General features: G+C 56.3%; 7 protein-coding genes across 7 annotated transcripts; 5 read left to right on the top strand and 2 right to left on the bottom strand.

Moving 5' to 3' along the window:
• Positions 1–224: 224 nt before the first annotated feature.
• Positions 225–2,966, bottom strand: LTHEOB_3488 (Phospholipase; the record flags this gene model as incomplete). Its single annotated transcript, XM_035512416.1, has 3 exons — positions 225–460; positions 512–1,600; positions 1,649–2,966. 3 exons carry the CDS (start codon positions 2,964–2,966, stop codon positions 225–227), a joined length of 2,643 nt encoding a protein of 880 aa, XP_035362576.1.
• A 385-nt stretch (positions 2,967–3,351) lies between these two features.
• On the bottom strand, positions 3,352–5,923 carry LTHEOB_3487 (Cytosolic phospholipase a2 zeta; the record flags this gene model as incomplete). The annotated part of the gene is made up of 3 exons (XM_035512415.1): positions 3,352–4,492; positions 4,542–5,816; positions 5,868–5,923. 3 exons carry the CDS (start codon positions 5,921–5,923, stop codon positions 3,352–3,354), a joined length of 2,472 nt encoding a protein of 823 aa, XP_035362575.1.
• A 513-nt stretch (positions 5,924–6,436) lies between these two features.
• LTHEOB_3486 (Exocyst complex protein Exo70) lies at positions 6,437–8,481 on the top strand (the record flags this gene model as incomplete). The annotated part of the gene is made up of 4 exons (XM_035512414.1): positions 6,437–6,635; positions 6,689–6,773; positions 6,824–7,041; positions 7,097–8,481. 4 exons carry the CDS (start codon positions 6,437–6,439, stop codon positions 8,479–8,481), a joined length of 1,887 nt encoding a protein of 628 aa, XP_035362574.1.
• A 938-nt stretch (positions 8,482–9,419) lies between these two features.
• Positions 9,420–11,187, top strand: LTHEOB_3485 (Septin-like protein spn1; the record flags this gene model as incomplete). The annotated part of the gene is made up of 4 exons (XM_035512413.1): positions 9,420–9,423; positions 9,655–9,972; positions 10,032–10,498; positions 10,552–11,187. 4 exons carry the CDS (start codon positions 9,420–9,422, stop codon positions 11,185–11,187), a joined length of 1,425 nt encoding a protein of 474 aa, XP_035362573.1.
• A 1,084-nt stretch (positions 11,188–12,271) lies between these two features.
• On the top strand, positions 12,272–13,173 carry LTHEOB_3484 (Endoplasmic reticulum protein; the record flags this gene model as incomplete). The annotated part of the gene is made up of 2 exons (XM_035512412.1): positions 12,272–12,575; positions 12,641–13,173. The coding sequence occupies 2 exons, from the start codon at positions 12,272–12,274 to the stop codon at positions 13,171–13,173; spliced, it is 837 nt and encodes a 278-aa protein (XP_035362572.1).
• A 5,796-nt stretch (positions 13,174–18,969) lies between these two features.
• On the top strand, positions 18,970–19,962 carry LTHEOB_3483 (Cyclin-like protein; the record flags this gene model as incomplete). The annotated part of the gene is made up of 2 exons (XM_035512411.1): positions 18,970–19,159; positions 19,217–19,962. 2 exons carry the CDS (start codon positions 18,970–18,972, stop codon positions 19,960–19,962), a joined length of 936 nt encoding a protein of 311 aa, XP_035362571.1.
• A 1,085-nt stretch (positions 19,963–21,047) lies between these two features.
• Positions 21,048–24,216, top strand: LTHEOB_3482 (Glycogen phosphorylase; the record flags this gene model as incomplete). Its single annotated transcript, XM_035512410.1, has 11 exons — positions 21,048–21,214; positions 21,270–21,282; positions 21,348–21,383; positions 21,435–21,496; positions 21,549–21,652; positions 21,702–21,779; positions 21,834–22,131; positions 22,184–22,257; positions 22,309–22,474; positions 22,525–23,752; positions 23,809–24,216. 11 exons carry the CDS (start codon positions 21,048–21,050, stop codon positions 24,214–24,216), a joined length of 2,634 nt encoding a protein of 877 aa, XP_035362570.1.
• Between the last annotated feature and the right edge of the window lie 934 nt (positions 24,217–25,150).

Genomic DNA, 25,150 nt, shown 5'->3' with positions numbered 1-25,150 from the left:
GAGCAAGCAGCTTCTGTATTGATTATCATCAAAAGCATTATCGTTAGAAGAACAAGGTCGTAATAGGATCGAGAATGAAGGAAAAATAGGTATCAGGTGTGCTTGCGAAACCAGTCGCAAGGAGAGGGAATCGCAGTTCGGCGCCAAGCCAGCCCATTCCCAGGCTTCGTATCCTTCTTGTTGGACACCCCAGTATCCAAGCTTTACAATGAAGGTTTGACTCCTTACGTGTAGATACTTTCGGTGTATGCATTGACTTGCAGACCCTTCTCGGCCATTTCAGCGTCCTTCAGGAAGTCTAGAGGCATCCAGACCAGGTGACCCTTGATCTCATCAAGAGTCTTCTTGATATCACCAGTCCGACGATGAAGATCAAAGATATGACCCTGCTTGTGAGCCATGTCAGGTTTTGCTGGATCCATCGGCGGCAGGAATCTGGCGTAGTCGTCGAAAGTTTTGACTGCTTGCTGTCAGCTACTAACCCAACGGAATTGCAGAAGATAGTACTCACTGTTATCATCAGGGTCGGCATGGAAGAGGTCGCGGAAGATTTCCGTGTTGTGGGATGCCCTTCCAGTCCACATATCCCAGACCGAGTCACTGAGGGGATCGGCCACGAATTCGTAGCTCGGGTCATCATCCTTGATGTCATTGGGGCAGTCTCCCGGAGGCTGCGCGTTAGGGTCGTTAGAGGCGTCAAACTCCTGGGCCTCAAGAAGACCCAGATGCTCGCGCCAGAGCATGCGGCGAAGCGTTGCCGCGTGACGTCCAGCCTGGTAGGGTTTACCATCCATCATAGAGTCAATCTTGTCCGTATCCTCCATGACGATACTGAGTTCCGAGTCGTGGTAGCCAAGCTGAGAGCGGTCGTTGATGTTGGAACTTCCGCAAATGACAATTCTGTCATCAACGATCAAGAGCTTTCCGTGGATGTACAGCTCCTCCTGAACGAAGTTGTTCTTCTCCGAATCCGGATCCTCAGGGTCCCATGGCTCCTCGGAAACCTTCTTTCCATCCTTCATGGCGGCATGTGCGAGCGTGTCAGCGCTGAGAACGTTCTCTTTGCCATCCTTCATCAAGCCAACATTCTCTCTTTCCGCCTCAAAGCGGCGTCTACGTTCCGCAACCTCTTTCTTCGCCTCATCATCGCTGTCCGAGTTGAACCCGCCCTCACTGCTGGAGTCACCCTTGGTTCCGTGAACGCCGCTAGACATGATCTCGTCTGCCTGAGCACGCTGAACATCCTGATATTTCACTCCAGATTGCTCTTCTTGCCTCTTCATCGCAGGAGTAGTGTTGAGGCGGTCGAACGAGCGGAGGTTGAAGACAAATATGTACTGAGTGGGGTCATAGCCTGCTTTCTTGATCTGACCCATGATAGAATTCTCTCCACGGTTGATCGATTTGAACTGGTAGTCCATAATTGCCCGGGTTCCTGTGGCCGCGTCGCTACGAAGATCTCCAGCGAAGCCAGGGATGGCGGGAATGAGGATGATGACTCTGAACTTTCTGCCTTCTTTACCGGCCCTAACGCATGCATCGACTATGGCCTTGCCAATCTGATTGTGGATCGGGGATTGTTGATCTCCGGTGGCGGTAACTGCGATGGTTAGCATGAGCTATGTAGCGAGAATTCAGCTATACTCACTGAAGAATTGATTTTCAATATACACGAAATGCTCGGCGTTTCTGATGACCTCACAGTACGCGTTCTGGATGCTGTGTTCCACCAGAATTCCACTGCTCCAATCGCCACTGCTCCTGACGACCTGCGCGTGCACAGTGCCTTGCGTACCGTCCAGCGGCTTCGTCTTGAGCGGACTGAGCGGATGGTGGATATATTCTCCGACAGGGAACTTGGGACGCTGCACAGCAACCAAGTCTTCGTCCTCGCCCTCTCTGCCCTCAAGGGTAAGCCAGTCAAAGCGCTTGTCGCGCTTGTACTTGTCACGCTTGATGAAGTTCCACCGCAGGATAAAGTGCTCGGCAATGTCATAGACGCAAGGCCCAATGACGCCCATGGCTACGTCGTGCCAAGGCATGCGGCCATAGTCGGCCTTGGAGAGCTCATTCGACTTCCAATCCTCGACAGACTGGAAATCCATGATGCGGTTGTTGTTGAAGTCCTGACCGGGGAAGATTTCGTGCTGGACACCGCCGGGGTGCACGTCCGCCATCTGATGCTGCTTGTTGTCCCAACGACCAAAGCAAAGATCAAGACCGCCAATGAAAGCGAGATTGTAGTCGATGACGATGAATTTCTCGTGATGAGCCCAGTAAAAGGTCATGTCGCCGAGATTCTCGAACATGTTGTGGTCGGGGTGGCGCATGACATGGATGTTGCCATGGCCGGGCGAGCCCTCCGGGCACAGGTTCCGCAAGGCGTGCTTGGTGTGCGCGCTGTTGCAGGTGAGAGCCTGGTTGACTTCCTTGTACACAATGACATAGATCTTGACACCAGCCTCGGCGCGACGCTTCAGCACCTGGTCGAGGCGCCATTCCTGATTGTAGTAGGGCGGGCGGCGAAGGAATAGCTCGGGCGACAGCCACCAGTCCTCAATGTAGATGGTCTCCTTTGCGCGCTCCAGAGCCACGGAAACAGCCCAGAAATAGTCGCGGCCGTCGACATACCACTTGATCAGATTGCCATCGTGCTCCGGCGCAAAACTCTGGAAACGGTGGCTCTCGGCGATCTTCGTGCGCTTCTCGTCGGTGCGTTTCTCGTGCTCCTCGTCATGGCGGTGATTGGGATTGATTAGGTTGCCGACCTTGCCGAGTTTGTGCTTGAGGTGCGTGGCCTCGACTTTCAGGTCGTACAGGTGCGTGTTCTTGAGCTTCTCGCGTAAGCCGGGGAACGGGTGTTTGAGATGCCCCTTGATGCCGGTGGGATTGTGCGACTCCTCGTCGTGCTTCGCAGCATCTTTCTCGGCCGGCGACTTGCCTACATCCAGTGCAGGGGAGGTCATGGTGCAGTCAAGTGAGCGAAAGACACGAGCGGGTGGGGATGCGGAGTCAATTTGCGACGGAGAGCGGAGGGGGCCGCAGGATTTAAGGCAGAAGAGGCTCATGGCTGCGCTCGTGCCGGAAGCCGTCTTCGCGTTGCAAAAGCTGCCGCGATCCCTGCTCGGGTGCCCTGCCTTGGGCACAGCGTTCCTGCTTGATCCGCGACCGGCCCTGCTGGGCGCGTCTTATCGCCTGCCCCTCCATCGCGGGGCTGGCGATCTAACAAAGTCGTATGATGTCATGCTGCATTGGCGTGCCTCTATTTTCAACTGCGACTGCTCTGCCCCGGGGTATCACGCTATTTCTATGTGTCGCACATGCTGACGCCTCCCACGTCGCGACTCGCGCTCAGCTGAAATGGTCTCCGTGGTCGCCTTCTCCAAGTTTTTTCCCAGCCCGCCCACTCCGGAGCTTCCACCGCTGCCGCCGCTCCCTTGCCTCAGCTTCCCGCTCAAGCCTTGCGGCTTTCTTCCGCTCGTACACGGCCCTGACCGTGCGCCTGGTCTGCTCCTCGCCCTCCTCAAAGTTCGCCCGTGCTAATGCCACCACCTTTTCAATGTTGTCTGGTGTATACACAAAGTTCCAGGTCGACATGAAGTCTGACTTGCGCGGATCCACTCCCTCAACTTTCGGGTTTGCCAGGAAAGGGAAGTAGATGACTGCAATGCCAGAGTCTGGTCTCATCAGCTCCCAGTCCTCCTGCACTTGCTTGGCTGTTGATGGTGACGGTTCTTCCTCGGATACTCTCTGCCCCGTCGTGCCAATCCAAACGTTACAGTAGCCGAGATCACCGTGCTCCTTTCCCTTATCTTCTAAAAGCTGCTTCTCCTGCGCTTCAGCAAGCTTCTCAGCGGCCTGTCCCTCTGTCCCAGCCTGCGCTGCCTTCAGCTCTGCGCCAATCTGGTCTCTGGACTCGTCTGCAGGCGGCCAGCCAGCACCGACAGGCCAGCCGACAATCCCGCGCTGCTTAGTATAGCCTTCCGCAACTTTGAGCCAGTTGTCAGTCCTGACATCAGCCGAAGCATCGAAGGCTATGATAATGTCCACATCGCGACCGGGGCGGAGAAGCGGGTAGATGGGCAGGTTGTTGCTCATGCCAGAGTCCATCAATTGCAAGTTCGACGCCGTGAACATGCTCTCCGGGCATGAATGAGGCAGATAGTCGCGTAACCCGAGGGCATAGTTAGGAATAACGGCAGGGTCAATGGGATGCATCTTGACGAGGTCATGATCGCGCTCCATGATCATCTGGTCGATCCCCATGAAACCGGCCAGTCCCTGCATCGCAGGCCGGATTTCCTTGTAGTAATGCGACAGTGTTGCACAGAAAGCGCTGCCCCAGATGCCCAAGAAAAGCGGGATGCGAAGCTCCGGGAGGGCGAGGCCATTTTCTCTCCATTGGCCTTTACCATCTTTGAATTCACGGCCAATAGCCCAGGTGGGAATGCCGGCTGTGAGTTCTTCGGACCACATCTCGTACGGTGTAAACCTATTTTAGTTAGCACGATGTGGGTCCAGGGACAATAGCGTTCACATACTCGAACCACTGGAACCAAGCATCGTTGTTTTTGTTGGCTTCATTAGCATCTTCTTGAGATTGGCCCTCCTCATGCGGTATTTCGTGTCTGACAGCGGTATAGATGGGCAGTGGGTTAGCACCGTTATCAACGAACCGGCGCTGGTTGGACAGTTTCAAGTCACGGTCATCAAGGTCCAGCTCTCCTTTTGGCACCATGAGACGCGCAGCAAGGAGAAGACCGTAGATGTCCACTATGCCAAAATCTGCTCCCGGAACACCACGGAACTTCTCAACGACACCGCTGAGAAGAAATTTGTTTGTGGGAGCACTGTTGATCATTGCCAGTGCCGGAGGAGGGTAGGCAATGTGCACGCCAAGCCGATGCTTCAAATGATTGATCAGTCGTTCATGGCTCTGCCCTGCGATAGAAGAATAGTACAGCGTCTGAAGCCAACAGCTTCCGCTGACGCCAGCAGTATACGTAATACAGTCAAACAACCCCGCTTCTTGAGCGGAAAGGTACGAGGATGAGCCGGCAACCAACGCTCGCAACCCGCCTCCAGAGCCACACATGGCGATGGTCGGCACGTCGTCTGGATGGATGTCTTTCTCATCCAAACCTAGATACTTGGCGAGAGCGCGGCGTACATGCAACTTGCGTTTCCGCAAGAATAGCTTCTCCTCATCGCACAGCTCATTGGAGATACGGACGCGCGCATCCCACAGAATTTCAGGATTGATCTCGGGGTCGTTCGCTTCCTGCCAGATCTCATCTGCTAAGGACCCAGGTGCCATGGAAAGTTCCGTTTGAAGCTTGGTCATAAACTCTGGCAATATCTTGACCCAATCCGGAACCAGGTAATCCGAAAGCGACCCGCCAAAGGATGAGAGGGTTTCCGGAATGGTGGAAATGGACATCATAATTCCATCCCAGGTAGACTCGGGAGTTGCTTCTTTCTCGCCCTTTTCCGTAGCTATGCGAGACTGAGACGGCGGAGCCTGCTGACCCGGCTTGCCCTCATCTTTGCCATACTGGCCCTTTTCCCCAGTATCCCGGGTCTGGCGGCGCGGTGCGATCTCCGCGGGGCCTTTGGGCCATTCGGAGACGTCGGTAGAGCTATCATTGTGCAAATATCGGATGGGAATCCAACCAGGGTGCGTGCGATTCGAGTAACCGTATGTTGCGAGGCCTGCGATTGCTGAGCCGAGTGCGAGCGCGCTGAATGTGCGCTGGAAGAAGGGCCTACGGGTAACATTGGCGATGTGACGTCTCTGTAGCGCGCTGCTCTTCGGACTGAAGCGAATTAGCGCCGCACTTGGTGTCGGATTCCTCTTTCAAACCTACAGGTGGCAGTAGAGTCCCGCGACCGAGCGCTTTGACAATTGAGACATGCGAGCCATGGCAATGGTCAGGATCGCGGGACGGTTCGGGATCGGTTTAGGGCATGTTCAGCGCGATTCTAGAGGCCGAGGGTGTTGTGGGAGGTGACATATGCTTAGCGCAACTGGAGGAATAGGAGAGTTTCTGCGATCCGGGGCGATGGAAGGTAGAAGAAGCGCATTGCGGGATAAACAGGAATTGTTGAACTCGGTCATAGCTACGTCGGCATTGGCGTCCGCGTTGGCTGCCCGCCGGCGCACGCCAGGGCTTCCATGCCCGATCGACTAGTGCCCGCGCTCTTGGCTTCGGGCACCCAGCACTTCCGTCACCAGCTCCAGTCAGCTCAGGCTCAGGCCCCACGATGCACAAAGCGATCACCCCCGTTGACACCGTCCCCGCCTAAACCCTCCCTTGCGCCACGCCGAATGCTCGCTACCTCAGCCCTGCTCGCGCCCTCTCGTTTGCCTCGGACCGCATCTACACCTTCGCCGCCGTTGGGCTGATTCCGCGCCCGCCGCGCCCCCGCAGACACCATGGTGGGCGTCAAGAAAGCCGCGCTCGCCGAGGAGAGCGCCGAGGTCGAGGTGCTTTTTGCGAATATGGAGAAGCTGAAGGGCTTGACGAAGAAGATCCAAGGCTCGCTGAACCGGTTGGAAACCAGCGGCAAGAGTGTCCAGGAGGCCATTGGGCCCATCTACGGAAACACGCAGAAGCTGCAGACCACCAACTCCAGTATGCGTTTCGCGCCTCACCGCCTGCCTATATATTCGCTGACTGTTGCGTAGATGTGGATCGAATCATAGAGGCCATCGACCGCATAAGGCAGCCTCTCGACCAGAGAGGCCGCGAAGAGCAGATCATCAATGCTGGGTGAGTAAACTATACCCGCCTTCACTCTTCTAAATGCTGACCTCCTACAGTCCGAAGAAAGCAGGCCTCCCAGACTTCATAGCGTCCTTGGACCGCACTACACAGGCGCTTAGTGACCTCAAGCATTCGAACCTCCGCTCAAACCAGCAGGCTATTGGGGAGTTGAACTCGCTGCTGAAGAGAGGCACCAAACAATTAGAGGATGTTTTCAAAGAAATCCTCCGGGAGGATGCGCGTCCAGTCGAGCCGTTGCATTACATTACAAAGCGTTGGTGCTATTCTTTCCGTAGGCCCGCTGTCATCTATACTGACCCCTGAGCCAGAACTGCCATTCCCCACATTGCCGCAGGAGAAAACGTCGAACTTGCGAACCATCAACTCGCACATGGCGGCCTCGGTTGCGCAAATGTCCCAGACTGGAGAAACGCCCTCGGCGAAGATCTATGCCGAAGTTCGCGGAGAGTACATAACGAACACTATGCGTAATCTGGCGGCTGCTTGTATGAACACCGCCAGAAAGACTACCGCTGATGCGATTTACCGCCAAGGCACCAATGGAATTGGAACTTATGCCTCTGGTCTGGAGGGTCTCTTCATCGCCGAGTATGAGAACATCTGTCCCATCTTTGCGCGTGAGGATTGGGCTCGCGTTTACTCCCAAACGTGCCAGATGGCTCTCAACGAGTTTGCTAAGACGTTGCGGGAGCTCAACAATCACGTCAAGAGTAATCTGACTACCGATTGCTTTCTGGCATACGAGATTATTGACATCGTCTCTAATCTCTCGCTGCGCCTGGAAAAGCAGACGGGAGAGTTGAAGCGGCCGATTGCTGATTCAGTCAAGCCTATACGCGAAACTGCGAAAACCTCGCTGCGTACGCTGTTGGAAGAGGCACGCAACAAGGTGGCCACGCTGATTGCCATTCCCATTGATGGCGGTGCCTCCAACACGACTAATGAAATGATGGCACGCCTTCAACAGATGACCCACTACCTTGATCCTCTCTCCTCGATTCTCATATCATTGGGAGATGGGGGCTGGTCGACAGCTTCTGCTTCATCGTCGACAACTTCTCTCAGCAAGTCGTTCGACGTTGGAGCAGATGGCCGGCAACTCTTCGCTCACTATGCCATGGAAATGATCGAAACTCAATTGAAGGAGCTCGATGCCAAGGGTCGCATGTTGCACAAGGGCAAGGCATTGCAGGGCGTCTTCATTGCGAACAACGTCGCCATCATCGACAGGATGATCCGTTCCTCTGATCTTTCCATACTGCTGGGCGGCTCGGCGAAGGTGATCGAGACATGGCGGAAACGGGCCACGCAGATGTACTTGGACGCCTGGAAAGAGCCATCCGGCTGTCTTCTTGACGTCCAGTATACAAACCGCGGGGGCCGGCCCCACTCGGGTGGCGCAGGATCCGTCGACTCGGCGGCGGTGGTCAAGAACCTCAGCTCCAAGGACAAGGACAACGTCAAGGAGAAGTGGAAGAGCTTCAACACGTCGTTTGACGAGCTGATCGCCAAGCACAAGAGCTACGCGATGGAGAAGGAGGTCAAGGCGCACCTGGCGCGCGAGGTGCAGACGATGATCGAGCCGCTGTACGGGCGCTTTTGGGACCGGTACCATGAGATCGACAAGGGCAAGGGCAAGTACGTCAAATATGACAAGTCGCAACTGGCAGCGACGCTGTCGAGCCTGGCGTGAGGAGGCGGAGTGGGGTTTCGTTCTGCAGCTGGGTTGTTCTGGGTATACCCTCTTGTGGCTATGGCGTACGGATGTTCACCGAACTGCATTATCGCGGATAATACATGTACATATAATTTCGCAATCCCTGCCGGGCGCTCACATTGGCAATGCTTGTTTCGCGGACGTCGCAAGGCGGGCGGGTAGTGAGGCTCAGGCTACGAAGCCGGAGAATTGATGCGGCCGTGATACGTGGGCGGGCAGCAACGAACGGGCGGTTCGCAAGATGCGCGCGTGATTGGTTCGCGCGAGGCAAGTTGTCGTGGCACGACGACGATGCGATAGGCAATTTCCCCTGCGGACACGCTGACGGGCTGCGCAGGCGGGCAAGGGAGGTGCGACCGCGGGTGCCGGCAGGCAGGCCACGACCGAGACTCCGCTGCGACCGCGCATCCCCAACCTGCACACCCTCAATCGCAGCGTGCGGCTCTCGTCACCTCTGCTGTCGTTGCAAGCTCGACTCTGCGCGCGGACGCTCTGCACAACGCTCGTCCCCCGTTATTTGACCCCAGCGGCGCCAAGACCAATCAAGTTAATCCCTGCCCCAAGGACCCCTTTCCACGATCAGACTTTCAGTACTACACCTGCCCCCAGCCCGCTCAGCCAGCACCCAACAAGCAGCAGCGGTCGGCGATTGTTGACAACACCCTGCCTCCGTCCCGCCGTTCTCTGGCACTGTTTCCTCCCTAGCTTTAGCATAGCTAGACTGACTGGTATGTTGCGCGCCCTGCTCCGTCTGCCACCCGAGGCTGTCTCCGCTCCAGCGCCATCCGCTGGCCTCTGTCCAATCCTCCGCCGCCTTCGCGCGCCGTCGCAGCTTCCTGTACTGATGCTGGGGCCTCCTCAACAGTAGTCTCTCGTTTCTGAAGTCCACCGTCGACGTTTACCTCCACTTCGCCATGGGTGAGCTCTCTCCGACCCCTACCCCGTATCCATCCTCGCTGGGTGGCGCTGTTGACGCGCAGCTTTCGCGACAATGCCCCCGCTCCAGCGCAGCGATGCAGCCACGGTGGATCGCTGTCCTTGTCTGCGCACAATTGGCGCTAACTGCCACCTGGCCGCCGCGTTGATGCCCATCGGATGACATTGGCCAGAACTCGTGGGACACGCAAGCTAACGCGAACCTTTCTACAGCAACCAACGGTGCTCCTATCCCGGCCGCTCCCACGCGCGCCTCGCCCGTCCCTTCGGCTTCTTCTCCCACTCCCAACGGCAAGCCCTCGTCACCCGGCGGCAGCGACGTCAAGTCGAGTAACATGATGGCCGGCAAGGAAGGCAGCTCTCCCCAGACTGTCTCCTCGAAGGACCCCAAGGCCGCCGCTCAGGCTGCTACCGACATGCGCAACATCGTGAGAAGGAAGCTGACGGGCTACGTCGGTTTCGCCAACCTGCCCAACCAGTGGCACCGCAAGAGTGTCCGCAAGGGTTTCAACTTCAACGTCATGGTCGTCGGTGCGTAGGACCCTAACTTTTTGACGTTGACAGACGACAACTGACAGCGGCACGCGCAGGCGAGTCCGGACTCGGAAAGTCGACTCTTGTCAACACGCTCTTTAACACTTCTCTCTACCCGCCCAAGGAGCGCAAGCCCCCGTCGCTCGACATCATTCCCAAGACGGTTGCCATCCAGTCGATCAGCGCCGACATTGAGGAGAACGGCGTCAGGCTCCGCTTGACTGTCGTTGACACTCCCGGTTTCGGTGACTTTGTCAACAACGATGACTCCTGGCGCCCGATCGTCGAGAACATTGAGCAGCGTTTCGACGCTTATCTCGACGCGGAGAACAAGGTCAACCGCATGAACATCGTTGACAACCGCATCCACGCTTGCGTCTATTTCATCCAGCCCACCGGCCACTCGCTCAAGCCCCTGGATGTCGAGGTCATGCGCAGGCTCCACACCAAGGTCAACTTGATTCCCGTTATCGCCAAGTCTGACACTCTGACCGACGATGAGATCAACGCTTTCAAGCAGAGGGTAGGATCCATGTGAGATTTCCACAGCTACGCTTTTCTGACGGTGCACCACAGATTCTCGCCGATATCTCCCACCACGGTATCCAGATCTTCGAGGGTCCCCGCTACGAAATGGATGACGAGGAAACGATCGCCGAGAACCAGGAGATCATGTCCAAGGTTCCTTTCGCCGTGGTTGGCGCCAACACTGACGTCACCACTTCTGATGGCCGGACGGTCCGCGGTCGCCGCTACCCTTGGGGCGTTATCGAGGTGGACAACGAGGAGCACTGCGATTTCGTCAAGCTCCGCCAGATGCTCATCCGCACCCACATGGAGGAGCTCAAGGAGCACACCAACAACACGCTGTACGAGAACTACCGCTCGGACAAGCTTATCTCGATGGGTGTGTCGCAGGACCCGAGCGTCTTCAAGGAGGTCAACCCTGCCGTCAAGCAGGAGGAGGAGCGCACGCTGCACGAGCAGAAGCTCCAGAAGATGGAGCAGGAAATGAAGATGGTGTTCCAGCAGAAGGTCGCCGAGAAGGAGAGCAAGCTGCGGCAGAGCGAGGAGGAGCTGTACGCCCGGCACCGGGAGATGAAGGAGCAGCTCGAGAAGCAGCGGCAAGACCTCGAGGAGAAGAAGGCGCGGATCGAGAGTGGCAGGCCGCTCGAGGAGAAGGGCAAGAGAAAGGGTTTCTCTCTGCGCTAAGCCCAGCAGCGTGCGCGCATAGGGCGATCCCGCTCACCCCTGGCTTCGAGGCGGATTGTCTCACACTCACCAACCACTGGACCAAAAGCCTCTCTTTGTCTCACTATCATATTCTACGAACGCTCATTAAACCCGTTTTCCGTCTTCCGACACTTTGGGGTAACCGTAGGGACCACTTAATTCAACGACTGGCGATGCGAGTTGGGGATTCGAGCGCGTCGGGGGGTTTCATTGGACTGGCTCAATTATTTTCTGTTCTTACGCTTGCGGTCCCCTTTTCCTCTTTGCTCTTTTTTTCCTTTTGCGTCTGCTTGATTGATACCTCCAGCATTGCAATCTCCTTGACGTCGACAGCTATTCACATAAGTAGATCGCATTGTGGAGGGCAGTAGGTGGCAGGGGCTACAGATTGCTTCTTCCCATGTATTCTACTACACCGACATGTCCAGTATTCAATTTAATCTCCTTGTCAGAAGTAGCCCATATTAGTAGCAATGCAGGATTGAAGCTAGAGCGCACGGCGGGACGAGCCGCGAGGGCGAGCAGTGTGCGTCTGAGCCGCGGCCTTTGCGATGGTGGCGCCGTGCTATCTTTGGCCCGCACTGCACGTGACACCCAGCTGGAAGGAGCGAGCTGAGCTCAAGCTAGGGCGCGGCACTTTCGTCACCGGCAGCGCGCTGCCCTGATCTCGGCCTGGGCTCTGCTCGTTCACGTCAGAGATCACCATAAAACCTCACCGCGACCTCCACGCTCCAGGTCCCCGTTGCGATCCCCTCCCAAGACCGCGAGACCCTTGCTGTAAGTCACAATGCTCGCCTGCGCCCTCGTGAGAGCTCCGCCGGCTCTCCGCGGTTGCTGCCTCTGCGCTGCGCCGGCCCAGCCACCTTTTCCGCCAGGTGTTCTCTGTGCGCATGTGCCAGGCGGCGGCCGCGAACCGAAGTTCACTATCGCGCTTTCCCCTCCCACTGCCGCCCGTCACTCTACAAACACACCACGCCACCCGTTCCCACCGCTCCTCCGCACGAACTGACCCGTTACAGACCCGCTTCAGCTATCTCACGCGACTCCCTCTCTCGACGCAGCCATGGCTCCCCCGCCCCCCGCGTCCATGCCTCTCCAGCAGAGGCTTCTGCAGCTGGCGCAGACGCTGCAGTTTGCCTGGTTCGGCGGCCACTTGACGCTGCTGTTCTGCACTCTGCGCTACAGCCTGTCGTGGCTCACGTTCAACTACTACTCGCGCATGGCCCGTTTCTCGTACCGCCTGGCTTTCGTCGCTGCCGCGGTTACGTACGGTATCGTGGTCTACAAGGCATACCGCGCGCGCGTCAGGGCCGGCAAGCAGGGCGGTGCGCTTAGCATGATCGCCGACGAGAATGTTCAGTATTTGAGTGCGTCCAGGCCCCGACCCCGTTGGCAATGGCTATCTTTGATCCTAACCAGTTTTACCCCACAGTCATGGCTCTCCTCTGGCTGTACAACGTGCTCCAGATCCCGCTTGCCCTTCTGCCTTTCGCCGTTTACTCCGTGTTCCACGTGCTCACGTACACCCGCACCAACCTGCTGCCTGTTCTCCAGCCGCAGCCTCCGGCAGCTGAGGGCGCTAAGCCCAACCAGTCCGCCCTGTCCAACACCATCGGCCGCTTTGTCAAGGAGTACTACGACACCAGCATGACTCTGGTCGCTGTCCTCGAGATTGCGCTGTGGTTCCGCGTTCTTGGCTCGGCTCTCCTCTTCCAGCGTGGCTCCTGGGCCCTGCTGATTTTCTACACCGCTTTCTTCCGCGCTCGTGTCTCGCAGAGCACCTTCGTCCAGTCGGCCATCCAGCAGCTCACTGCCCGCGCTGACGCCCTCGTCCAGCAGCAGAGCACCCCTCCGCCTGCCCGCCAGGCTTGGGAGACGGCCAAGGGCTTCGCCAAGCAGGCTTTTGACGCGACCGACCTGAACAAGTACGCCGGTGGTGCTGCCGGCCCCAAGAAGGCCCAGTAAGCGCTTTCCGAAGCATCCCACCTGGCAAGTTCTGCGGTTGCTTGGAAACAGGGGGGTGATACACAGCCTGATCACACATCCTATGCTTATTGCTACAAATACACATGGTGAGAAAGGCGGGTGGTGCAACCAGCGCGCGCTCAACGGAACGAGCGGTAGAGGGGGGTCTTGGGAGCTTGAGGATACACCCTCGGGCCGTTCTTCATACGTGGCGCATGGACAGAAAGTATCAATGATGTAGGATTTATGAGGTAGCCTGGAAAGGTTTAGATCGGCCAGACACCAAACATTTACGCGATGGCGCAAGGTGGTTAGACACCGGCAAACGAACGATAACGCGGCGGAACAAAAGAAACTTCATTATTCATCCATCTAACTCTTTCTGTGCTCCTTTTTTTTCTCGTTGTCTTTTTGTCTCTTGGTATAGCTTCAGCGATCTTTCATGTAACTTTGATGATGAAGCGCGAGGTGCTCCTTTCGATTGTCTTCCCATCTTTTCCTCCTTGGAGTGAGTGTCAGTTGGCTTCCAGCACTACTCTCATCTCGCAAAGGCGTCTTTGTCATCGTGGTGGCATCGTGCTCACTCCGGGAGCGTCCATATTTCGGTGTTCTTGTGATGGCTAGTCAAATTATTATGGCATTATACGTACATTCCCTCCCTCTTCTGTGATGCATGAAGTTTCCTGGCGAGATATCCCTTGAAAGTGGGAGGTTTGTGACTGAACCTTTTCCCCCTTCTTTTGTCCTTCATACTCGAGGAGAAAGTCTAAAGCTGCAGGGTTGGATTGGGCCAGCCGTGACCCAGCAGGCAACAACGTAAGATCTCGAGGTGTTCAACACCCACCACAGTGTCATCTTACCCACAGCACCATCAAGCATCGGCCTGCCTTCCGGCGGCGTTCAAAATTGTTGGTATGCCACTGATCTTCTCCAAAGGCCCAACGATCCAAAACTCCTGCCACACGCGGCTCATAATACGCCAGCCATCGGCCGTCTTGGCCAGCTGGTCGACATACACGCCGTGCGTCTGGAACATGATCGGCTTCCCGTCCACATCCTCGAGGCCGCTGAAGTCAACGGTCTTTAACCATGGTAGCTTGTCCGTCTGCGGCGAAATCGATCCGGACTTTGGTCACGGTGTGGAAGGTCCTGGGGAACAGCTTGTCGGTGAAGACGGGGTGCAGTCATCTTTTGTAGCTCTTGGGAAAGCGGTCCGACGGCAGGATGGATTGATTGGGCTGTGGAGTTTTATAGATGATGTTCTGGCCTCTTGTAATTCTTTGATATAGAGATGTTTTCTCGACGTGATAAATGACTGGCAGATTGCAGCTGGTATAGGTCATAACTGGGGCACGCGCTCACGGATCTGGCAGAATATTCTCCGAGAAAGAGCACAAATACCAGAATACGGATTCTGTAGCATCCGAGAGGGTGAGGTTGCCGTGCGGTTCGGTGGTTTCATGTCCATTGTCACGTGAAGGCGCGCTTACGCGTACCCTCTTCGTCACCAGCCAGGCAGTGTCTGGGTCATGGCTTGATTTGTAGTTAAATTGCACAGCCTTTCGTGAAACTTTTGATTGAGAACTCTACCTGAGAACAACTAAATGCCGACACTTCGTAAAAATAGAGTGCTATTCAAACATACTAGCGCGAAAAAAGAAAGTACCTAAATTTAGGGGCTGGAGAAAGGCAATTAGTAACTTCTAGCTGTTACCTATACGGTCCCTTTCTTTTTCCTTCTATTCATCAAGTTCTAGAGCTTAAGTCTCCGTATAGTCCGTATTGTAGGTATGATCGTCAGTAGTGTGCGATATCGGTGATTATCAGTCATATTGGCTAGCCTACCCTTACAATTTCACATGAATCCCCAGCCCAACGATATTACGAACCATGGCCATGGCCTGAAAGGTCGGTGTAGTGGAGGTGGGCATGGGTCCCAGCCATGAAGTAAGCAATGGCTCAGCAGGTCGCAAGATGCAGCAATTGTCAAACACCCATTTCGCTTAGCTCAGATCATGAGGCTGGTACGAGTGGCTGGAGAGGGTCAAAAAGGTAAGGCGAGCGATGCAATTAAAAAGCGACGAAGATCGCAAGAGATTGTGAGCTGTTTTGCCGCAAGGCGTAAATCGGGATACCCCGGCCCCGGGTGGCTTGTGATTGTTGTGTGTGTGGCTGAGAAGGCCAACGTGCCAACAACGGCTCCTGGTCGACGCTCGGGAAACCCGCTAGCGCCAGCCCAATTGCAATGAAAGCGTATCTTGATCGGATGGCTGGTTTGGGCAAATGGGAGGAGGCTGTACATACATACATGGTCACGTCATCATTCGCTCGGCAACACCCAACCGCCATCGGGTTTCGTTGAAACGGCTTGTGTATACATACTATCCTTTCCTAGGTATCCCAGGCATTCGATCCTAGCGATTCCCTGGTTCGGTTAAGCCCAATGACATCTTTGGTGGTGCGAGAACAAGATAGAATTGCTGTTTGCCGTCCCAGGTACTCCATCTTGGAACGCGTCGTGACGTCCTTTTGCATTCCGGGTCGCTCCCCATCATCCCTTTATTCCGACGTGCTTTGTTGGTTACACCGCGCGGGGAATGGGTGAGCTTGTCACGCTCGTTTGTCCTGCTTCTTTTGGTTCGGTACCGAACCGTAGCTACTTGGTTTTTTAGCTTTCTCCAACTCCATGGATGAGATGACGAGATGACATCACGAGGAACTGCAAAAAAAAAAAAAACAATCAAGAAAGATCGCCTTTCGCTTGGCTCCAGGCACCACTATTAGCAGAAGCGGAGCCGCGGCGGTAACACGGAAACAGTAGGTCGGTCGGCACGTTGGGCTCCCTTTCGGGCTCGGCCGTCGTGGGCGCTGGTGTTGTTCTTGGGGTCACCCTGCTCGCGTCGGACGGTGGGTATCATCTGCGCCATCTCTCCCCACAGAAGGATGGAGAAAGGATTGGCAGCCTCCCGAACAGCACATCTGAGTAAATCCAAATCTCAAAACAGTTTCCCGCGGAAACACCGGCCCCGCAGATGCCTATTCATGATGAGACGTTTCGTTCAATCAGTTTGAGGTAGTAGTGCCGGCCGGCCTTATTGCCAGCCGCCAGCCGCCCCCCGCTTCCTTCGCTTGTGCTTTTTTTTTTTCTTTCGCACAGCCTTAACCGTATTGTTGGCAGGTTTCACCGCGTCTCAGCCTCTCACATCCGCGGGGAAACTACCGCAATTTTTTCATTCTCTTGCGGGATTGGGGCTGGGGCGCGGGAAATGGGCGGGCGGACGTAACATCAGACCACCTGGCCTGCAAGGGGACAATCACCATTCACATTCCCTTGCGTGCGAGACAATCGTATTCTCGTATCTTGGCTTTTTTCTCTAGCGTACTTCACAGTCTCCGATTCAACGCTGGCGCGTGGTTGGTTGGATAGGGATCGTTTCAGAGCGTTCAGCCTTACCGCTTGGCTGAGCCGGGGCAGATCTCGTATTCTCGTCTCCTCCCGTGTTCGTGCGATACGGAAAAAGAGGAAGGCAGGTTTCTCCGATATACAGCGACGTTCATGATAATAATTGACGAGTCGGAGTTCCCGCTTTTTTCACTCCCTAAGCCCTACCGATTGTCGATCTGTCCTCGTGCTTGCGGCGGTGTCGTGCCGGTCGTTACGGTGATAGGCAAGAAGAACGAGGATGGACAGGGTCCAAGTGCGCTGCTCAACGTAGAGAAGGCGGAAAGAAAACGAGGTGGGTTGCTGTGGCAGTGCAAGGCCAATGGCTCTGCTCGGCGTTTCTCAGTCGTCATCGCAACAGTGCGCCGCGAGTCGGCAGTCGGCCGCGGCGACGGGAGAAAACGGCTGAGTGTCTTATACCCGTGGGAATTGTCTGACTTTCATTATGGTTGCGCGAGGTGCGGTTATTGGTCGCCTAGGCTAGCCTGCTTTTGTGCAGGCTGAGGTGTTTTATGCAGGGCAGGCGAGACATACATACGCCGGTCAGATGCGGGTGGGAGCGGGATTGACGGTACTCACCGCGATGATATTAAAGATGCGCCATCTGGAGCCGAGAGGTGGCCTGGCTGGGCCAAAAGGGGTGGGGATGAGGATGGGGATGCGCAGAAAGATGTGGCCGCTGCTTCGGAGCGACAGACGGATTCAGAGCTAGCGAAGCATCCAAGAATAGTGGGATTATGGGAGTGGCCAGTGTCAATATCGATTGCCGCCTATCGATACGTTTTGGAGTAGGTCAGTTCATAGAAAAGGCTGAACTGATATTGTAAGGGGCGCGGCGGGAGCACCAGGGCCGTAGGCCGGCCTGCACCTACGGGTGAGGTCTGCCGTCAGGGACTACTTGGTGACACCCGAAGATGAGACGAGATAGCCTGCTGCTCCTCTTAGGGGATGATAGGCGGGCGGTCGAGCGAGTTGCACAGGCGGCCTGCAGCTTCTAGACTGCTTCGACGGCAGGACGGAGCTCGGGACGAGGGCGGTAGGTACAAGAGATCGCGGATCTTTGCCATCGCCTACGCCAAACGCGTATGTGGTGTGCGCGTCTGTATGAGCTTCTTCCCAATTCTGCTACACAGTAGTTAATTTGTGTACCGGCGCGGCCGGCATGAGGCGCTCTGCGCGCCGGCGGCAGCAGCGGACCTTGGCCGTGCCGGAGCCGAGAGCAGAGCAGCAAGCATCACAACCGGATGAGAATCCTCAGGAGCCAAGCAGGCACAAGCCGCTTCTCCACTGACGCCCGTGCCCCAGCCTATGGAGCAGGCCCGGTCCGGGAGGAGGCTGAGCCCATAGTGAGGGGTTGCCTCAGGCAAGCTTGATGTCAATCTATTTGGCGAGGACATGGGCTAGCCCATGACAAGCAAGCACGGAGCGGTGAAAGCTGCCGCCGGGCGCGGTCGACCTCTGCTGAGCCCACGGGCTGCTGACGGGGCGGGTCGCGGTGGAAATTGGCATCTGACAACTGTGGACTTGTGGACTTGTGGACTTGGTGGTATTGAGAGCTCGTGGTCTTCATGCAGTGCCACCCGGTCGGTGTGCGCGACCGTCACTAGGGCTCGTCGACGATGAAACAGGCCGCCGCTTCGGCGCGAGCGATGGTGAGCTGAGAGAAGAAAGCTGCATCGCACATGGCCAGAAGCACCCACGATGCACGCAGCTCGTGTCGTCGGGCCTGCGGCTGCAAAGATGATCCCCATCCGGCGGGGTCAGCGTCGACATCACCCTACACGGCTGCGGGTGCCGTGCATGATGCACGCCGCAGGAGGAGGAGAGGCTGAAGGCGATTGAGTCAGGCGACGGCGGGCAGCGATCGGGCGGCGGAGCGGGCGGCGTTGCTTGGGGGTTGAGCGAGCGGCTCACGGCGCTCTGGTACGCGCTGGCGCTGGCGCGAATGACGAGAGTGCAGCGCCTTTTTCGCTCGTGTGGCTCGCGTGCCTGGCGGTCCTGCAAGCAGGCGCAAGTGGAGCAGCGTACCCATGTCTGTTTCGCAGGCCGTCCTTGGCCGCTTGGCGCGCCCGAGCTGTCGCGATGAACCTGGCCTCGGATCATGGGTGTCACGTCAGCCCAAGCTCCGCGAACGGCTAGGCAGGAGGTCGCAAGAGCCACAGGAGGGTCCCGTGCAAACGGGGTTCGGCGGTCCTGCTAGGGGTGCGCGAGCTCAGCGCGCTGACCTTCTATATAACTCCCGCGGCCGCCCAGCCGCCGACCACGCCCATGTCGAGCATTGTCCCAGAGCCGGAGAGCGTCGCTGCCGTCGTCCCACGCAATTGCCCCCAAGAAGACCTCAAGCAGCAATAATAATGGAGAGCCCACCTCTGTCCGTCGGCAGCCGCCGCGGCTCTGTTGATTCGGTCGATTTCGATGCCTATCTGGCAAACTACGTGCCGCTGTCCAATCTGCCCACCCCTCCGCCTGCCCAGGCCGGCGCGTCCTGGGCTGAGTCGCCCAGGAGCCTGCCTGGCCGTTTGGCGGACGAGAGCGATCTGCGGGGTGAGTTTGCTGCGGCTGGCCTGGCGCAATTGGAGCACCTACTGACGCGAATCCCAGGGCCCGCGGCACACCTCGCCAAGATGGTTCCCTCAAACGCCTGCAGCCGTCGTCCGTCCGTCAGCACCATCCAGGACTACCTGGAACGCTCCAGTCTGCCCTTCGAGATCCTCGGCCTGACGGCGTGCATCCTCGATGCTCTGAGCATGCGCTTCGCCAAAAAGTGGCGGCACGCCCTAACCCTCAACGAGTCTACTCCCGCCGCCTCACCGCTCCTCGAGGCCGCAAATGCCCCCGTTTCTCCTCCTGCCTCGCCCACTCTCATGTCCGCTGCTCCCGTGCTGAGCTCTCCCATCAAGAGCTGTGCCGACCCCGAGCTGCTGGTGCTGGCTGCTCTGGCCCTCGCGACCTCGTACCTTGACGACCACCAAGTGTCGCTGCAGCACTGGGCGAAGCGCATCTCGTGCGGAGTCTACTCCGCTCGCCAGCTGTCCACCACCCAGCGCTGCATGCTCATTGACCTGGACTATGACCTGCACTCGTTCACTCTCGAGTTCATTCGCGACGCCATCGAGGATATGCACCGAGAGAGCCTCCGCAACCGCCAAAAGGCCGCCGCCGCCGCCGCCGCCGCTACTACCGCCACGGCTACCATCAAGGCTGTTGCTGACGAGCCGTATGCGGCGGTCGGTGAAAAGAACCGGCCAGCGCCGCTCTCGCTCCATGGCTCGGCGACGTGGTTCAAGGGCGTTGCGACACCGGAACCGAGCCCGAGCGTCATGGCTCTCGATCATGCTTGGGATTAAAAAGCATCCCTTGCCTCATTTTCTTATCCCTATTATCTGGAAGCGGGCGTTTATGGACTGGTTACTGCTCAGAGATACCCCTTTGTAGCTGTGCGCTTTCGCGCGCAGCATTTGATCATGTCATTGCAGAATTGGAACAGAGGAGAAAAGCAACTTACAGCTAATGTCTGGACGGCCATCTCAACCCAAGAAGGTCGGTAATGAATGGAACCGCGATTACGGATTGGCTCATGGAGGAGAGCACGACCATATGACAGCAGCCTAATCGAAGTGTCTCTAATTCTATAACTCTAATCCTTTGTACACTTTTCCTGCTGTGTGTGCGCGTGCCTCGTTTCTTGCTCCACTCCCGGCCCGCCGCGGCTTGAATCAGGCGAAAAACAGGATGCTCGTGTTGATAGCATCGCCTATCAGGGATACGAACGCATCCCAGCCCTTATTCCAAGCCCAAGGCAGGGTACGGCACGAGTACGGATTCAAGCAATTGCGATGCTACAGAGCGACCGCAGCGCCGTTGATCTATGATGTCTCTGGGGTGCATGCGCTAATCAAGCATGCGGAGAAGCAAAAAGTAAGTTTCGCAGAGATTGCCAGCAGCCAAAACACGTGCACAGCTTGCAGCTCCACCGATCATCGATCCCATCGGCGCTTAGCAAGTACATAAATGGTAAGGTAGTACGATGCGGCGAGGTCGGCATGTCATGACATCCCACAGGGACGGTCGGCACCGGGGACGACAGGACGAGGAACGATGGAAGATGCAGCGATGCGCGCGAGCCTCATGCACGGGAGGTGGCTTGGGATAGGCGTTAATGGCGTTGGCATCGTCGAGTGCGGCGGCCGGGACGAAGGCACTTCCCCGCTCAGCTAACCCCGGTGCTGGCCCGCGCTCTGGAGCTCACCCCGGTCGCTGCTTCCCATCAGTCCACCGCGCATCAGCCCAGAGCGTGTTGGCAGCTTGGTCGCGTCCCACCGCGCGTTGTACGTCTACACACCTACATAAACCCCGCTGCTGCCGCCACCGCTGCTTCTCTGCTCGTTCTCCCTCCCAATTTCCCCCTTCCAGTGCCAATTGAACTGCCGCCATGTCGACCCGCGAGCGCCGGCCCTCGATGAGTGCCCCACTTTCTGATCTACAGGGCCCCATTGGTCCTGGCTTCAGCAGGCCAAAGCACAAGAGAACCGCCACTGGTTTCGGCCCAGAAGAGATCAAAGCGGTCGAGGCCGCCATTCCTGAGCCGGCAAGGCAGGCGTAAGGTCCCAATTGACCCTCTGGTGCGCGGATAGGGCTGACGATCACGCTGCAGATGGACCAAGAACGTGAGCCCCGCACACCCCACCATCCGGAGCTTGCGGGACGCGGGAGCTGATGAACATCACTGCAGACGCCCAAGGCCTTTGAAACAACCGAAGAATTCGAGGTTTGCTGATCATGCTGCTTACCGCACGCTTCTGCCGCTGACACCCTGCAGAGAGAGACCATCCGCCACATCGAGACGACCCTCGCCCGCTCCCTGTACAACTGCGATGACTTGTAAGGCCTCAACCATGCATGGGACACACGGATAGGAGCTCATGCAGTGCAGTGCCACCTATGCGGGCACATCCCTGGCCTTCCGGGATCGCCTGATCCTCGACTGGAACAAGACGCAGCAGGAGCAGACCTGGGCTGATCAGAAGCGAGTTTACTGTGCGGCATATCTGGAGATCTGGTGGCGTAGATGCTGATGTGCAGGCAGATCTCTCCCTGGAATTTCTCATGGGCAGGGCACTTGACAATGCCATGCTCAACGTCGGCAAGAAGGATGTGGCAAAGCGTGAGTAGATCGCCATTTCCGCACTTCGCCCCAGCTGACCACACACCACCCCAGAGGGCCTTGAGGATCTTGGCTTCCGCATCGAGGACGTGATCGGCCAGGAGCATGACGCTGCTCTTGGAAATGGCGGTCTCGGTCGCCTGGCTGCCTGCTTCCTCGACAGCATGGCCTCCCTGAACTATCCCGCCTGGGGTTATGGTCTGCGCTACCGTTACGGTATCTTCAAGCAGGAGATCGTCGACGGCTACCAGGTCGAGGTTCCCGATTACTGGCTGGACTTCAACCCGTGGGAGTTCTGCAGGCACGATGTTACGGTCGACATCCAGTTCTACGGCCATGTCCGCAAATACACGTAAGGCCACTAATGCACGGGCTTCTCTGATGCCAGCTAACCAGCGGAACAGCGACGAAAGCGGTAAGCAGAAGTCGGTTTGGGAGGGCGGGGAAATTGTGCAGGCTGTGGCCTATGACGTCCCGAGTAGGTACACTGCCAGTGAATGTGCAACCCAACTGCTTACGTGAGGAATAGTTCCCGGATACAGCACATCGACCACCAACAACCTTCGGCTGTGGGGTAGCAAGGCAGCTTCGGGTGAATTCGACTTCCAGAAGTTTAACTCGGGAGAGTATGAAAGCTCGGTTGCCGACCAGCAGCGGGCCGAGACCATCTCGGCCGTCCTGTACCCCAATGACAAGTACGTGTGCTCCAATCTTAGACTCGTATGTTTGCTAATAGCTTTGGAAGCCTGGACCGTGGTAAGGAGCTTCGCTTGAAGCAGCAATACTTCTGGTGTGCTGCATCTCTATACGACATTGTCCGCCGCTTTAAGAAGACCAAGAGGGCTTGGAAGGACTTCCCCTCCCAGGTCGCCATCCAGCTTAATGACACGCACCCGACCATGGCGATTCCTGAGTTGCAGAGAATTCTCGTCGATGTTGAGGGCCTTGACTGGGATGATGCCTGGAACATCGTGAGCAAGACCTTCGGCTACACCAACCACACCGTCCTGCCCGAGGCTCTCGAGAAGTGGTCCGTTCCGCTTTTCCAGCACCTGCTGCCTCGTCACCTGCAGATCATCTACGACATCAACCTGCAGTTCTTGCAGTTCGTTGAGCGCACCTTCCCGAAGGAGCGCGACATGCTCGGACGCGTGTCCATCATTGAGGAGTCGCAGCCCAAGATGGTTCGCATGGCATATCTCGCCGTCATTGGCTCTCACAAGGTCAACGGTGTCGCCGAGCTGCACTCGGATCTGATCAAGACGACCATTTTCAAGGACTTCGTGCAAATCTACGGCCCGGACAAGTTCACCAATGTTACCAACGGCATCACCCCCCGTCGCTGGCTTCACCAGGCTAACCCTCGCCTGTCGGAGCTCATTGCTTCGAAGCTTGGCGGCTACGAGTATCTGAAGGATCTGACGCTCTTGCACAAGATTGAGGCATACGTCGACGATGCCGACTTCCGCAAGGAGTTCCAGGAGATCAAGTACGCAAACAAGGTCCGCCTTGCCAAGTACATCAAGGATACTCAGGGAGTCAGTGTCAACCCTAAGGCGCTTTTTGATGTGCAAGTCAAGCGTATCCACGAGTACAAGCGTCAGCAGCTGAACATTTTCGGTGTCATTCACCGCTACCTTGCCATCAAGAAGATGTCTCCAGAGCAGCGTGAGAAGCTCCAGCCGCGTGTCTCTATTTTCGGAGGCAAGGCTGCTCCCGGTTACTGGATGGCGAAGACCGTCATTCACCTGATCTGCCAAGTTGGAAAGGTCGTGAACTCCGATCCTGATGTTGGAGATCTCCTCAAGGTTATCTTCTTGGAAGACTACAATGTCAGCAAGGCAGAGATCATCTGCCCGGCTTCCGACATCAGCGAGCACATCTCCACCGCTGGTACTGAGGCTAGTGGTACCAGTAACATGAAGTTCGTGCTGAATGGTGGCCTGATCATCGGCACTTGTGACGGTGCAAACGTAAGTTGTCTCACCAACCATGCCAATAATTTATGCTTACTGATCCTCCCCAACAGATCGAGATCACGCGCGAGGTCGGTGAGAATAACATCTTCCTCTTCGGTAACCTGGCAGAAGATGTTGAGGACCTTCGCCATGCGCACGTCTACGGCCAATACAAGCTCGACCCGGAGCTCGCAACAGTGTTTGATGCGATCAAGAGTGGAATGTTCGGTGACGCTGGCTCGTTCTCCGCTCTGATCAACGGCATTGTCGACCACGGTGACTACTACCTGGTCTCGGATGACTTCTCGTCGTACTGCAAGACCCACGACCTCATCGACGAGTCGTACCGCAACCAGGAAGAGTGGCTCACCAAGGCCATCACCAGCGTCGCCCGCATGGGCTTCTTCTCCAGTGACCGCTGCATCGATGAATATGCGGAGTCGATCTGGAACGTTGAGCCTTTGGTTCCTAAGCCTTAGGCTATCCTCCATCAGTTTCAGGACTGGGTTAGGTGTGGGATCGGATTGGCCGAGGTCGGTTGAGTCTAAAAGGCTGGCTTGGTTTTCGGCGCTCTCGGACGTGGCAAGAGTCGAGAGAAATCTTGCAATTCTTGCTAGGGCTTTACGATCATTGATGGTTACGAAATTCTCTTTTCTTTTTGCTCTTGGCGCCATCATTAGCCCTTTTCCTTTTTTTGAGTATTGGAGACGGCTTGGTCAGATAAGGGTCGTAGATCAGACTCGACTTCAAACTGCTAATTATATTGGTTGGTTTTTGGCTACTATGCTTCCGGTATGCTGTGACTATGTCCCTTTCGATCTCGCTGTGTTTTCTGGTGTGAATGTGCTACTTTTACGCCGATATTCCCACCTTGCTTCACTATCCACGAGTCTTTTCTTTAAAGATCCATGGTCTGCCCGTTCTTGCATCGCAATAATCACATTGACGGCGTTGACAGTTCTCCAGGCTGAACGGAAGCTCTTCACTTTTAAAGTCTTGCGAGCACACAGGAATCACGAAAGTCTCAAGAGAGGATTCCCGTATTGATGAAGAGACTGACATCCAGCCTCTCTGTATAAAAGAAAAAAGGACTGCATTTGAGGAATGAAAAAAAAACATTTTCCAAAAAAAAAAAAAAAAACAGCCCCTAAACTGACGAATTCACTTGTCCCCACCCCAAACTCCTGCCATGCCTTAATAGAAAAACCAAACTGATGATTGATGACTGATGATTGATGATGATTGCACCCCCAACGCCTCTTTCCCTGATGCTCTCGTTTCACACACGCGGGTGGTAATCCTTCGATCAATCCAGGATCGATTCGATGGAATAAGTTAAAGCTCTAGAATTGGCCGCCCAAAGGCGGTAAATTTGCGCAAGGAGGATGGATGGACGGATTACGAGGTAGTATT

This window comes from Lasiodiplodia theobromae, assembly GCF_012971845.1.
Source record: "Lasiodiplodia theobromae strain AM2As chromosome Unknown scaffold_9, whole genome shotgun sequence".
NCBI classification, from domain to species: Eukaryota; Fungi; Ascomycota; class Dothideomycetes; order Botryosphaeriales; family Botryosphaeriaceae; genus Lasiodiplodia; species Lasiodiplodia theobromae.
This window is presented reverse-complemented; position numbering and strand designations above follow the sequence as displayed.